This window comes from Canis lupus, chromosome 34 (genome assembly GCF_011100685.1).
Source record: "Canis lupus familiaris isolate Mischka breed German Shepherd chromosome 34, alternate assembly UU_Cfam_GSD_1.0, whole genome shotgun sequence".
NCBI lineage: Eukaryota > Metazoa > Chordata > Mammalia > Carnivora > Canidae > Canis > Canis lupus.
In genome coordinates this window covers 25,032,559-25,047,732 of record NC_049255.1, presented here as the reverse complement: position 1 = coordinate 25,047,732, position 15,174 = coordinate 25,032,559, and the positions used below count along the sequence as shown (strand labels likewise).

Genomic DNA, 15,174 nt, shown 5'->3' with positions numbered 1-15,174 from the left:
TTAATCTGCTGAGTCTGTCCTCACAGGAGCTGAGCTCCCTTTGATGGTAACACTGGGAACCATCTGACCAGACAGAAAGAGATGAAGAGCATCGGGCACTTGCCTTGTTTCTTTCTAAACTGACTTTCCACAACCGTGTGCTTCTGTAGTTCTGTAAGCTGGGTTTTCAGCCTTGTTAGGGGAGAGGTAATTGTAGACATGGGTCACAAAGGTCTTCATTAATTAATTCCAATACTTAGGAAACATTCTATGTTATACAGTGTGCCTCTAGATGCTAGAAAAAAATTGAAAAAGCTCCATCCCTGCCATTAAAGAGGGTCTAGGAAACTTGAGAAGAAACACATATAACTATATGCTCTAATTCAAAGAGGTGCTTGCTATCACTGAGAAAAGGAGGCATGTCAGAGGAGAGAAAAACACAGTTAATTGTGCCTATGGGACTAAGGAAGACTTGTAAGATAACTGGCATTTATTGAGAACTTGCCATGCCCTTGGAACTTGTGCTAAATGCTTTTCTTGTTTATATTATACTACTGATAGCAATTTTACCAGGAATGTATTATCAAACCCATCTTATAGATAAGGGAATGGAGGCTCACCCCATATTCATTCAACAAATAATTATTGAATGCATTATATGTATTAGGCCCTGTTTTAGGCATTCAAGATATACTAGTGTCCTCTAGAAGTCTATATTATAGTGAATGATACCATCTCTTATTTGTATGCCTACTAACATGTAAAAAATAAAGTGCAAATTCATATTATCAGCACACTATAGAGAAAAATGAAATAGGGTAAGGAGATAAAGAGAATCTGAGTTGGGTATCAGGGTGGCTATTGTCAATAGAATTGTTAAGGAAAATTCCAACAAGGAAGTGCTATTTGAACAGAGACCTGAATGAAAAAGAGTAAGCCATGCAAAGATGCAGGGGAATCTGGCTTCAAGTCCAACGAGCAGCAAAGGCTTAGCTGGATTCAAATCCAGGTCTGTTAGATCTCAAATTATGCCATTAGGCTCTATCATCAGATTTGACTCTCACAGGCTGAAAGGCCCTTTATAAATTGAGGAAAGTGGGAAAGGCATTCCAAGCAGAAAGAGAGAGAGAAAGAGAAAGAAAGAGAGAAAGAAAGAAGACCAAGTTCAGGATTCTGAGAAGTTCTGACACTTTAAGTTCTGACATTTTGCCAACAACAGGTTATTTCCACTTATTCCAGAGAAGATCCTGAGCACCAAAGTGGCCTGGGTTATGTTCTCTTCCCAGTGTGAAATTTGGGGACACATGATATCCCCAACCCAGCAGTGTATGCTGTTTGACCTTTCTGTCTTCCAGCATCCTTGCACCTCAGTGTTTTCACACATGGAGTCAGAAAACCTTGGTTTGAGTCCTCTCAAACCCATGCACGCAGGAATTGTACTTGGAAAGATGTGGCTTGGAAGTCAGACAAACCTTGACTCAGCTATTTTATGCCTTAGTTCAAGGACCCCTCATGCACATTGCAGCATTGATGTTCACTGAGTGTGAAGTGGAGGCATGGAGACCAGGGTGTGAAGCCTGGATCTACGTCTTTCCAGCTCTGAGACTCTGAGACAGTTACTGACTTTATCTGAACTTCAGCTTTCTTTCTAATAAAGATGATACTAGGAAATCTCATAGGGGTAATACATATAAAAGGCTAAGTGCTATTTCTGACAGTCATCTCTGCTTAAAAGTTGTATTGTCACAATTAATACTAGATCTGCATACTTTCGGCAAAACACCCAAACGGATAGTTTTTCCCATTGGCAAAATGGGGATATTGGCCCTTTCCTGTGGACCATTGTGACAATTAAATGAGATAATTTTGTGTATAAAATGCTATACAACATTCTTATTGGAACATGCATATGTGTGGAATTACAAAGGCTTAGCTGTGAAGACCATATTGGCTCTTCCAGTTCATTGGCTCATTCATTCATGTATTTATTTTCATATTGAAGGCCTGCCCTAGGTACTGAAGAGACCAAGGTAAGATGGAAGTGATCTTTAACATCAAGAACAATCTAGAATGCCTGAGAATTCTAGGAAATATCTTTACATCTGTGTCTTTTTAGTTGTTCTTAGAATACAATTACTTAAAAAATAACTGAAAATGCTTTACTAACTTCAATTTGATGCTTGAGTTGCATTGTACTTAAGATATTTTTTAAGTGAAAAAACAACTTTGTCCATCATGCACTTTCATTTTAAAAAATGTTAATATTTTAGGATTTGTGCATTAATTTTTTATTAAAGGCACAAAGTGCTTAACGGGTAGAGCAGTGACTTTTGCTTAGTGTGGCTTATACTCACTTACCAATGAGATTTTAGATGTGGCACTAATAGGTGATCAATCTCCTACAGAAGATTAGTGTGCGGGCCCAATGCCATTGAGGTAGGAATCCAGCCCATATGGAAGCTGCTTGTTAAACAGGTAATTATTTTCATCTGTTTTTGAAAAAAAAATGTTTTTTGGTCCTTTACTTTTACTTCCTGGTACTCAGGGGAATTTTAGTCAATACATGGATACTTTGATCTGAACAAAATCTTTATTTCATATAACTGCTTTTTGTTATTCCCTGTTGTCTTTAGTCTATGCTTTTCTTGTCCATAGAGGTTTTCTTTTCTTTTTGATACTTCAATAAATACATATTTTTTTATTCTGGGATTTTTTAAAATAGATTTTATTTACTTCTTTATTTGAGAGAAAGAGAGAGTGAGAGCAAGAAAGCACAAGCAGGGACAAAGGGAGAGGGAGGAGCAGACTCCCCACTGAGTAGGGAGCCTGATGTGGGGCTCTATCCCAGGACCCTGGGATCATGACCTGACCTGAAGGCAGCTGCTTAACCAACTGAGCTACCCAGGTGCCCCTTATTCCGGGATTTTTAAAAATATTTATTTATTTATTTATTTATTTATTTATTTATTTATTTATTTATTTATTTGAGATAGAGAGCATGTGGGGGGAGGGACAAGGGAGAGAGAGAGGATCCCAAGCAGACTCCCCACTAAGCATGGGCCCCTTCTCAGGGCTTGATCTCATGACTCTGAGATCATGATCTGAACCAAAATCAAGAGTCAGACACCTAACCAGCTGAGCTACCCAGGTGCCCCTATTCCAGGATTTCTAACTAGTCCTTTTCAATAACTCCCTATTTTAAAGTAAATCCACTTAAAAAAAAATCCCTTCCCAGTGTGAGAGACAGGTTCCTGTTTTATAATTTTCCATTTGTTTTGTTTTCTTAAGTTTTTGATGATGGTTATAATGGTGGTGGGGGTATTGTTATTACTTTTATGATCTTTTTGATTATTTTAAATGTATTAGTTTGATCTTTCTCATGTTACTCTATCGATTTTCTTAAGGATGACTTTTTGCTTTGTTAGTGGGTTTACTTATTTATTTATTTAGGGATATTTTCTTAGTGTACTCTGAAGTTATTATTAGTGGTGGTGGTGGCAGCAGTGAGCTCCCTGAAGCAGGATTTCCCCTGCCATCACTTCTCTCTTTCTCTCCGTCTTCACTTGCCATCCCGTATGGCTCTGAGTTTGTCTCTTAACAGTCCCCATAGCTCCCATTTCAGAACCAGGGCCTCTCCTGGGTGTCTGGCTCTGTTCCCCAACGTTCTAGGAGATACAGGCCTTGGGCCAGCTGGGTTGGCCAAGTTCACAGTTGCACCATGAACTCTGTTCTTTCCCACTCTGCCCTCTGCCAGGGAACAGTCGCTGGTGGTGATTTCTCTTGGCCTCTTCTCTGGGGTAGGGGAGCAAGACTGGTTTGGCCTCTGCCAATTGTGGAGCAACTGTTGGTCTTATTCCCTGTGGCACCAAGCTCCTAGCCATCACTGTCTAGTACTTGTGTGGAACCCAGTGGGCCAATTGTGCTAGTCTTCACTCCATGCTGCATGTTTCTAGTCTATTGCTAATTTATAATGATGGACATTTTGTTTCTTTAGCATGGTTATGTTTTTATTTTTTATTTTTTTTGAAGACTTTATTTATTCATGAGAGACACACAGAGAGAGGCAAAGACATAGGCAGAGAGAGAAGCAGGCTCCTTGTGGGGACCCTGATGTGGGACTCAATCCGAGGACCTTGGGATCATTATTTGAGCCAAAGGCAGATGCTCAATCACTGAGTCACCCAGGCATCCCAGTCATGTTTTTCAAAATAATGTTTTATTATACTTTTTTTTAAACCAATCTAAGGTTCACAGAAAAAATTAATTAGAAGGTACTGAGATTTTCCCATTTACCCCATGCTCCCACATACACACAATCTCCTCCACCACCAAAAAGCAAGCTGCTTTTAAAATTTTTATTCATTTTCAAACTGCCAAAGATTCCCCCAGGTATCAATTTTGTCTATTTTGAAAGGAGTGATAATATTTTCTCTACCTACTTACTGGGCCTTTAGTAGGAAAAAAAAAAAAAAGCGGGTAAAACTATTCTGTATTTGGTTTCAAAAGAAGAATATTGAATAAGGGAGCTAAATTAATTATGATTTTGTTGTTTCCTATACAAGAAGTATTTAAACAATTTTCTACTGAGTTTATATAAACTCAAAATCATATTATCATTAGCGCATAATCTACAATTAGAGCATTTTATGCCAAACAAACAGAAGAGCTATAATTTGTAAGGAAAGCATGTTGCAATGGAAATAATAAGAAACATTAAGGAACAAGAGCTTTTTTAATGTAAAAAATATATCCAAGGGTTTGAGAAACTAAGATACAGCCTATTAACTTAACTAACCAGATGTCAGTTCATCTTGGAGACTAAAGGAGAAGTTTATTTAGCATGTTAGAAAATTATAGGAAGTAGAGGTAAAAAAGAATGGTACTGGTTTTAGGTAATATTTCATCTAATTCATAATCATCATAAAGAGCACTTCACCAAGAAATAATCCTTGTTTTTTCTCAGATGGGCTCTTTGATTCACACTATGTGTATATATCATATGACTCCGTCTAGCTCCTCAGGTTTGCTTTCTCTGCCATCATTATTAATAGTGTCAGCAGGACCAAAATGGGGAAAATTGAGTGAATAAAAAAAGTTGAAGATATTATAAAGAAACTAAAAACTACATGCACAGATGGCCCGCTCTGGGCTGGGAATACATTCTGCCTATGGGTTTCACCACAGTTTTGGGTACCATGTCCCTTCTTGCTCAAGGTCAGGCCCATGCAGACTTGCCTGACTCTCAAAGCATCTTGCTAAGACCTGTGACATGAACAGTCTGTAATTTTTAAATTACCTGGATGCAAATGCAGTCTTGCATTTTCCTCACATACCTGGATTCAATCTGTGGCATGAGATCACATGAAGAAGGAACTGCAATAAAAATGGTCAAAGTTGAAGTTCATTTTAAAAAGAGACTAAATCATGGTTCTCCTCCATTATGGGTAAATATTGGATTAAAAAATAAGTTATTAGTTTTTTTATTGATAAAGTATTTTTTTCTTTTTTTGTTTTTAAAGATTTTTCATTTATTCACACGTGCACAAAAGAGTGAGTGAGAGAGGAGCAGCAGGGAAGAGAGGGTAAGGGAAGTGGAGAAGAAGGCTCCCCACTGAACAGGGAGCCCGATGCTCCATCTCAGAATCCTGGGATCACAACCTGAGCTGAAGGCAGACATTTAACCAACTGAAACACCCAGGGGTCCCTAAAATACTTCTCAAAATTTAAAATAAATAAGAATGATCAATTTGTGGCCAGGCTCTGAGTGCTTAACATAACCTGGCATCCACCATGGCGTATTCTCTGTGCTTGACATTGTCTCTACTGAAATTGAGTTCTAAGTGAATTCTTAAATGTTAGAGATTGTTGTGTGTTGTAAAAAGTGGGAAAAAAATTCTATAAAGAAATATCCTGATTGCCACTAAGGTCCATGAAAGTAACTCAAATGCTGTTTTTGTACCTGCAGGTTTTAAATCCATTCTACGTGTTCCAAGCCTTTACCCTAACGTTGTGGCTGTCCCAAGGTTACATAGAATACTCTGTGGCCATCATCATCTTGTCTGTTATCTCCATTGTCTTAAGTGTGTATGATTTGCGACAGGTAAGAGCTGAAATCACAGTGGGATTCTATTTAGCTTCTGGAGTTTCCACTGAGAGCAGAGTTGCTTTGTTAATATGTCATAAAGGAAAAAAGCAAGGACTTATTGAGGGTTCTCAGGAGGAGTGCTTCAGGACTAGCAGGTGGATGAAAATGTCATTGCAAAGTCCAAATTATCAACTGAAAGCTCAATGGCATACTATGTTCAGAAGGACTCTGAGGCTGTTGTGAATGTAGTGGAAGAGAAGGCTCTGATGGATTAATGATGCCAGTGTAGAACCTTTCCATTATTGTTCATCATATAGCCATTTAAAGCCTTCTTTTTTTTTTTTAGAAAAAAATAAGCCTTATAAATGATATAACAATGCATTCTGAAAAAGAATTTTGCTGAATATCACATATAACTCCATAGCCTCTGCAAGTCTCAGCTTCCCACAGCATCTTTCTAGAAAATGTTCTACTTTGCTTAAGAGTCATTAGACTGAATCATGAGGCCACCCCAAAAAGATGTCTTGCTGTATTTATTATATATTTTTGAAAACTTGAGTGTGGAATTAAGCTTTGTATATATGGGTTGGGGGGGGGGTGTGGGTGGTGGCACAGCGCAATGTGTCATTCTGTCAGCCCTACTGAACTGGTTCAAACTTCATCCCTCATCTAAAGGGAAGGAAACTAAGATTCAAGGGAGTTAGTTTCAGGTCAGAACATAGGTTTGTGAAAGAGTCAGGGCTTCATATCAAATGATATGCTACTGCGTGAGCCATATTTCCTCAGTGTAAAGCTAATAGCATAGCTGAGGATGGAAGTCAAAACCATAAGCGTGAGAAGAGAGATGATTCTAGATAGTGGTAAAATAAGCTCTGGGCACATGTCAGTAAGGCAGACATGGAGCATTGGCTCAAGTCCCACTGAAAGGGATCTTTTATTCCAAGTCTGTTTCAGTCACTCAATAAGTATTAGGTCTAATATTGGCTCTTTATCTGGTTTTAGATCCTGTAAATTTTGAGTTATGAAGTTTTTGATGAGAAATGAAAGAAAGGCAATAAGTATATAAAGAGTTAGAAAACAGAACCTAAAAATGAAAAGTTAAATAAATGGAGATATTTTGAACTCAAGAGTGAGGACAAAAAGAGCTTTATTTCGTTTCTGGGTTTTGTTTTTTGTTCCCCCCCCCCCCCTTAAGAAATGAATGCCCTGGTGTGTTTTTTCACAAACTAATTTAAATCCCAAAAATATTAACAGTGACCAGTAAACTGCCTTTGGTGGTGGCAAATACTTTCTGCCTGGCTGCCAAGTCAGGGGAAAGAGTGACATCCTTCTGGTGAAGTCTAAGCATTTGAGCACAAAAATGAAAATAGACACCAGGACAATAAAAGATCTGTCACATCCTTCCAGCCACAATAAGAAACTTCAGTGTCCTAAGTTTTTACCTTTGTTATATGATAAATGTATGTATTGTGAAGCCCACAAATAGAATTTCTAGTTCCTGGATTTTGAGAAATCTTTGCTTGATAGAATATCTAATGATTCCTGTAAGCCATTCATATGCTTTCTGGCTTAAGTCAAGCATCAGTGAGTACAATGCTCCCACTATGTCTTTCATTTCACTGGGGAGACATCTACAAATACTCACCTGAATGTATCATCATGAACCATCTAAATGTTCTCAGGAAAAATACAGAACTCTCTAAGGACTTTTGGCAGGAAGATCTTATCTAATCAAGTTAAAAATACCCCCCTTCCCTCTCCTATTCGTGTTACTTGACGCTATTATAATCAGCCTCCTTATCAATAAGAGGTGTGTATGTGTATGTTTCAAATGAGAGAGAATTAAATGAGAAATTAAATGAATTTGAATATTATATTCCTAGTACACAGTAGACACTCACCAAACGCTAGTTCTTATTATCAGTGATACTACCATTGCTGCTTTTATTAGTTTGTCTGGAGTTGGGAAAGTTGGCAATGGACAGATGGGAGGGGACATGGAGATTGAAGGGAAGAGCCCTATAATGTGAACCAGGAAGCAGCACAGGAACAAGGGGACAGGGCTGCTAACGACCATTGGCTTACTCATCGTGCATCTCTTGGGACTGTTTTCTCTGGATTCACTTTCCTCATCTGTAAGTAGTAGAAGCTATACTCTATTTTTTTTTTTTTTTTTTTTTTTTTTTTTAGGTTTCACCATTTCAGGATTCTATTATTTTGCTTGGGCCACAAATAAGGAATGAAAAAGAGTCTTTGAAAACTTTAGAATACTAGTAAGAAATTTTCTGGCCACTGGAAATCTGGAAACATGTGTTGTAGACTGGAGTCAATTCCCATTGGACCCTATTAGGTGTTAGCCTACATATCTAGATGAACAACTCAGGTCAGGATGTGTACAAATAATAGCAACCTATTTAAACTACCCTAATCATAAAAGGGATATATATTATAAATATGTGCCAGTGGCTCTTAGAACCTGAGGACATAAAGTACAGCAGACTTTAACAGGGCCTGGACCTATGAACCTTACTCTCTCCAACCTCCCAATCTTTGGAGCAAGTGCTCTACCTTTCTTTTCTTCTCTGATAATTGGGAGCACCCAGAGCTCTAGCAGCCTGCAACTAGTTTGTTTCAGGTGTCGCTCTCCTTCCACTGGCACACATAGTTGCAACAGGGGTCACCTTACCCTGTAGAAACCAGTCCATCAACAGGAATGATGCCAACATATCTTTTTGCCTGGGATCTAAGCCTAAAGGCTTGAAGCTGTCTGTTATATTCCATTAGGAATGTGATCTGAGAAATGAAGCCTAGCTAGGACCACAATGGCTACCCTTGATCCCTGTGTATGGACAAGTAGAAAAAACATTTGTGTAGAGAAAGAGAGCAAAAGAATGAACTAAACACACTGTGAGATGCAGAGGTGAGCAATATGGAGTCCAGGGAAGAGAATGAATGACCTGCTCCTCATAGCATTTCCTGTTACTGTCACCTGTAATCAATGGGCCCCAAGTAAATGTGGTGTTACCACTTGATGTGTTATGCCCCCTCAATGTTTCCACATATTTCCCCCAACTTAAATCCTGTGTTTGCTCCACACATTTCCAATCTACACATTTATGACAAATTTCAGTCTCTCTTTTAAAGTTTCCTTATAATGTCCATTTCTTCACTTGGAACTTAGGTATAACTGTCTTTAGGGAAATGTAAAAGGAACACAGAGACTCCTGTGTGGGAGTTGGGGAAAGGGTTACAGAAAAAATAGGTTTGATTCTTCCCTCTAGAGGGCAGTGTTTCAGTGAGAGAATTACTCAAGATTCCTAGGCTCTTGACCTATTAAATCAAAATATCCAGGGTAACAACAGGAACCTGTACTTTTTCACAGTTTCATAACGAGTGATTGCTATGCTTGCTAAAAGCTTAAGAGCTGTTGTTCCAAAGGAATCCACCAAAAGACAAATTCAAATACTAGGATCCCAAATACATCCATTTAGTTATTTATTAATGTCATCATCAGCTGGACACATTTTTCACTCTTTCTAATCTATAAAATGCACAGAAGTACTAGCTTATATGGGCTTTCATTTATGTATTTATTAATTTGTTTTATTAAAACTAGAACGTACTTTGTACATTAATCCGGAGCTTGTAGTTTTCATTTTATAATACATATAATGGCCACCACCAAGTAAATAAATAATTCTAAAGTATGTTTAAAAATGGTAGTGTGACATTCCATGGTATATTATAATTTACTCAACCATCCTTTTATTTATAGAAAATATGTATATTTTCTATATATTGGGCTTCCTCTCCAATTTTTGCCACAAGTAAGCTGAATCACACACAACCACAATATAGATGTGTCTTTACATATTAGTGTTCACAATTTTTTTTTTTTAGCAAAGCAACCAAAAACTAGGTAGTTGAATCAAAAGATAAGTATATTTTGGATGTTAATAGATACTGAGATATTATTTTCCTCAAATAAAATAACAGCAATATATAAGATTCTCCATTTCCCCAGATCTTCGCCAGCATTTGGTGTTATATACTATGTTTTAAATTTTTCAATCTAACATATTTTTTTAAAAATCGTGTTCCACTGGTGTTTTAATTTACATTTTGCTGATTATTAGTGAGATTAGATACATTTTCCTCTAATGGATATTTGCATTTTTCTTTTCTATATACTATCTCTTTATATCCATCATACATGTAGAAAAGTTTCATTTTTTAGTCTTGTTTTTGTTACCTTGACTTTTCCCAGATATTTAAAAATGTGTTAGTCAGATATATGTTTCTCTTGTCCTTTTCTGAGTTTCTGGGTTTCCTGTTTTGCTTACAAAGTTCTCCTCTTGAAAATGAGTGAAAATACCAGTGAGGGTGACAAAACATGAGAGACACCTAACTCTGGGAAACGAACAAGGGGTAATAGTGGTGGGTGGGGGGTTGAGGTGACTGGGTGATGGGCACTGAGGAGGGCACTTGGCAGGATGAGCACTGGGTGTTATGCTAAATGTTGACAAATTGAACTCCAATAAAAATTTTTTTTTTAAAAAAAGCTCTCCTCTTCCAAAAGTAAGTATGCTCTGTTCTTTCTACTTGTAATTTTCTTACTATTCATTTTAAAATCCTTAAAGAATCTTGAACATTCAGGTTCTTCATCTTAACAAAATGCCTTTGGTTAAAATAGTTACTGACCTGGGAACCTCACTTGATGACAGTATTGGGAAAGATTTCTTTAACAAGGAGATACTAATCCCATTAGCAATTCATAATTGTTAAGAAAAGCTTATCTGACCCACCCTGTAAGGCATCTTGTAACACCATACAAAATAAGCCAGTTTCCTGAAACTGTATCTTTGCAGTTTAAATCACAAATCCTCAACAATCAATATTTCTTTAGCCTTTACAATTTGCAATGGGCTCCCACATCCGTGACAGATGTGCTTGTATGGGGCACAGCAAACTCTAAAATGATACACTTGTAAGTGTTGTATCCTCTCACCGCCTCAAAGGGAGGAGACAGGAACTATCAGGGAAGTGAAGTGACTTGCTCAGGCCTGTGACATAACAGTGTTTACAGATCATGGCCCTGGGTTTCCTGACTCTAAGTCAAATACTTCACACTGATCCATGGAGCAAAATTTCAAAGCGACTTACGAGTCTCCTTGCAGGGAAAAATGATTGTTTGATCATTTTATTACAAAGAGATTGAGGAAGGGGGTTGCAAGGAATGGAAGGAGCATCTCCTGCCATCTCCAAATCAGGCTGAACAAATACCAGCTTTTGAAAACTGCAAGAGGGGAGGGTTGACAGGAGGGGCATATATTATCTTCATGCATCTACTCTAGCCCTGAATCATGTGAATCATGCCACAAAGAGAGAATAACTTTGCCTAAGCCAAGAAACACCCCATGGCAGCCCCTTTGTTACAAGTTTGGTGCAGGTGTGAGTGCAAGTTGAGTTGGCATTCAATGGTATTTACCCCGAGCTGAGCCCAAGCGCCCACTCCATTGCTGGCACTGCAGGGAGCTGCTAGAAATAGCACAGTGTCTGACCCACAGTGAGTTGCCTTCAGTCATGACCGAGCTGGGTTCAAAAGATACCTGAGTTAATGCCCTTACCACTCATCTCTGGAGGAAATCCAGCCACAGCAAGCACAAGGACACACAGCCACAGATGCGGAATAATAACAATATGCAAATTAGTCTTGGAAACTGATCCTGGTCCCACTAACCAGGGCCTGGAGAAACCATAGGGCGCTTAATGAAAATCAGGCATGGAGCTTCCAAATCACGGGAAGCAGCACAGTGACTTGCTTTCTCCTAACTGGTTGGTTGTCATGGAAACCTGTGTTTGTGGAGTTTCCTGGTACATTAGCTCAAAGAAGATGCTTACATTATCCTTCTCCAGTGCTGTTAAGAGAAATAAAATAATTCAGTTATATTAAATAAATGTTTGCTGAGGGCCTACTATGTGAAAGACTCCAGGGGTACCTAGATGAGTGCTTGGCTCTTCTTTGAACTGTCGGCTTCACAGGGGAGACCTGACAAGAAAACAGCTGTAATGGAATGTGATCAGTTCACTAATACAGGTGGAAACACAGAGAGCAGAACAATTAATTCTTTCTGGGAATGTTAGTGACTTACAGAGTGGAGGTGACATTCGAGCAGGGCTTTATGTGAAGGATTTGAAAGAATTTGCTAGAAGAAAACCAGGGTGAGTCTTGGTATAAGCTTAAACAAAGGCGTGGAAGCATTGCAGGTTTCACAGACTGCTGAGACTGATGAATAAATCCAGCTTGATGCTATAATGAGTTTTGAGAGTTACAGTCAATCATTATGAACTCATACTTCACCATTTCCAAATGTGTGGATTATCATCCTCTTAAGCTAGGTTGAAGTTATTATGGCATTGACTAAAAGAGTTTGCTAAGCAAGAAAGTAACTTAAAGAAATTTATAAGGAAAGTTATTTATCCTCTTAAAGGAAAAAAGCTATTTTCAAGCACTTTAGGAGAACGTATTCATCAACAGAAAAGGCTTTAGAGTCGGATGAATGTGGGTTTCACTGTCAATCTTAATACTTAGTAAGTAAATAATTGTAGGCAAGTTATTTTAGCATTTTAAGCCCCTATTTTGTCTTGTGTTTAGTTTTGAGTTTTATTTTGTTATTTGTATATTGGAGACAACATTTTCATTGTAGGATTATTTAGATGAGTAATAAATAAATAAATATATCAAGCAATATATTCCAAGTGCTTACAGCAGTGCCTGGCACAGAGTAGTTCCTTAGTCTTCTAAACTGTTTAAAAGGGGATCCCTGGGTGGGTCAGCAGTTTAGCACCTGCCTTCGGCTCAGGGCGTGATCCTGGAGTCACGGGATCAAGTCCCACAACAGGCTCCCAGCATGGAGCCTGCTTCTCCTTATGCTTCTCTGCCTCTGTGTGTGTGTGTGTGTGTGTGTGTGTGTGTGTCTTTCATGAATGAATAAATAAATAAATAATCTTTAAAAAAAGAAAAAATGAACTGTTTAAAAATAATAATAATGTGAGCCATTATAAATGTTGGGTATTTCTTCTATGAAGTCTTAGGGGCTTTGGATAAATCTCTGATATGTAAAATAAATCAGCATCAGACATACTGAGTTTTGGAACGTACTTGAAAATGATTCAATTCAATGCCATTTGTTTCTTGAGAGGAAAAAACTAACTTATAAAGTGAAATTTCTTATATATGAGTACATGGCTGGTTAGTGGGTAAATCTGACCCACAACTTGGGAATCCTGACTGAATCCACTTTTCTTATCATGGAACCATGACTGACTTTCTCACTCTTCTCCATCATTAAAATGGAGGCCCCAGTAGGCAACCCTCAGGAAGTCAAGTTAGAGCACTGAATATGTACCTAACAGTCATACAACTCTTTCACTCAGTTGGTCCGATGTTTGAAATGTAGCTTTTCATAAAAAAAACTGAAGGAAATAATACATTGTTCTGTATAAATAAAAACACAGAATTTATTATTATTTCCCAAGAGGAAAGTTGTATAATTGTGTGTAATGCTTGGCTTAGACTGCTGACATTGGCTACCATTAGCTAAAAATCATCAATTGGACAGATAAAAATAATTCATCCTAACATCTAAAGGGAAAAGTTTTATACTTGAGTGAGGTGAGGCAGTACTGTTTAAGTACTGCTGACAGTATTCAGATCTCTTCTACTTAGGAGTATCCAGGTAACTGATATCCCTGTGGAGGGGCCCACGCCTTCCAGGAATGCCCAGTTGATGGCGCCCCTACAGTTCATGTAGGGAACTGTGTGGACCACGTGTCATCTCATCTCTGCCTTTTTGTTTCCTGAGTTGTTATCCCAGGAGACTTGCCTCCTCTTCTTCAGGCTGCTTCCATCTCCTCCACTTTGCACAGGGTCACATCTCAATGAATTCTACTCCAAGTGAGTCTTCTCAGTGGATGCACTTAGACAATTGTTTTTCAGCAACAACTTTCTTATTAATCATTAACAGTTTTGATCTCTTACCATGGTAATGAGTACTATCCAAAGGGATAACTAGGACAAGCATCAACTATATATATTTTTTTAAGATTTTATTTATTTATTCATGAGAGACACACAGAGAGAGGCAGAGACATAGGCAAAGGGGGAAGCAGGCTCCCCATAGGGAGCCCAATGAGAGACTAGATCCCAGGACCCCAGGGTCACGACCTGAGCTGGAGGCAGACTAAACCACTGAGCCACCCAGGCATCCCACATTAACTTAATTTTAAAAGCCACCTGAGGGATCCCTGGGTGGCACAGCGGTTTGGTGCCTGCCTTTGGCCCAGGGCGCAATCCTGGAGACCCGGGATCGAATCCCACATCAGGCTCCCGGTACATGGAGCCTGCTTCTCCCTCTGCCTATGTCTCTGCTTCTCTCTCTCTCTCTCTCTCTCTCTCTCTCTATGTGTGTGTGTGTGTGTGTGTGTGACTATCATAAATAAATAAATTTTTTTTTTTAAAAAAGCCACCTGAAACAGATACTGCTATTATCTCCACTTTCAGATGAGGAAAAGGGAGATAAACAGGTTGAGTAATGCCTTAGTGGAAGCACCAGGGTTCCAAACAAAGCAGCAAGGCTCCAGTCTGCAGACTTACCCAAGGTGAAAATCCACCAGTTCATAAGGGAGGGTATGGCTGTTCCTAAAACCAAAACACAACCCAAATATTCACAGGCTCTTGCAATGGAAAGATCAAATTCAACTTTATTGTCTTATAGACAGGGAAACAGGTACCAATAGGGAAAGTCACCTGATCATGGTCTTCTTGTTACTTTTCCCCTGATTCATCATGTGCCTTCTGGAAGCGCGGCCTCAGGGCCTTGGAGTTGGTCCTTGGGGACAATGATTGTGCATCACGTTCCCTGCACCTGAAATCATAGCATATTTGTTGCTACAGGCCGGGGGGGTGGCTAGGATAGGGGTCGGGGCAAGGACTCAGAAGCAGCAAAAGTAGAACCTGAGTCTTTGCCTGCTGTCGGTTTGGCTGTGATGGCAGGCTTGGTATTTACCACATTGAGATCATATGGTTTTCAAGCTACAGACGATCTGAT

At 38.8% G+C, this 15,174-nt stretch overlaps 1 protein-coding gene across 2 annotated transcripts in view; it reads left to right on the top strand.

Moving 5' to 3' along the window:
* Positions 1 to 15,174, top strand: part of ATP13A5 (ATPase 13A5) — a 105,881-nt gene that overhangs the window by 22,658 nt on the left and 68,049 nt on the right. For both annotated transcript variants that reach the window (XM_038583712.1, XM_038583711.1), the window contains 2 exons: positions 2,385 to 2,454; positions 5,945 to 6,079. In XM_038583712.1, the coding sequence (XP_038439640.1) occupies positions 2,385 to 2,454; positions 5,945 to 6,079 (205 nt within the window). The remainder of the gene's footprint in view (positions 1 to 2,384; positions 2,455 to 5,944; positions 6,080 to 15,174) is intronic.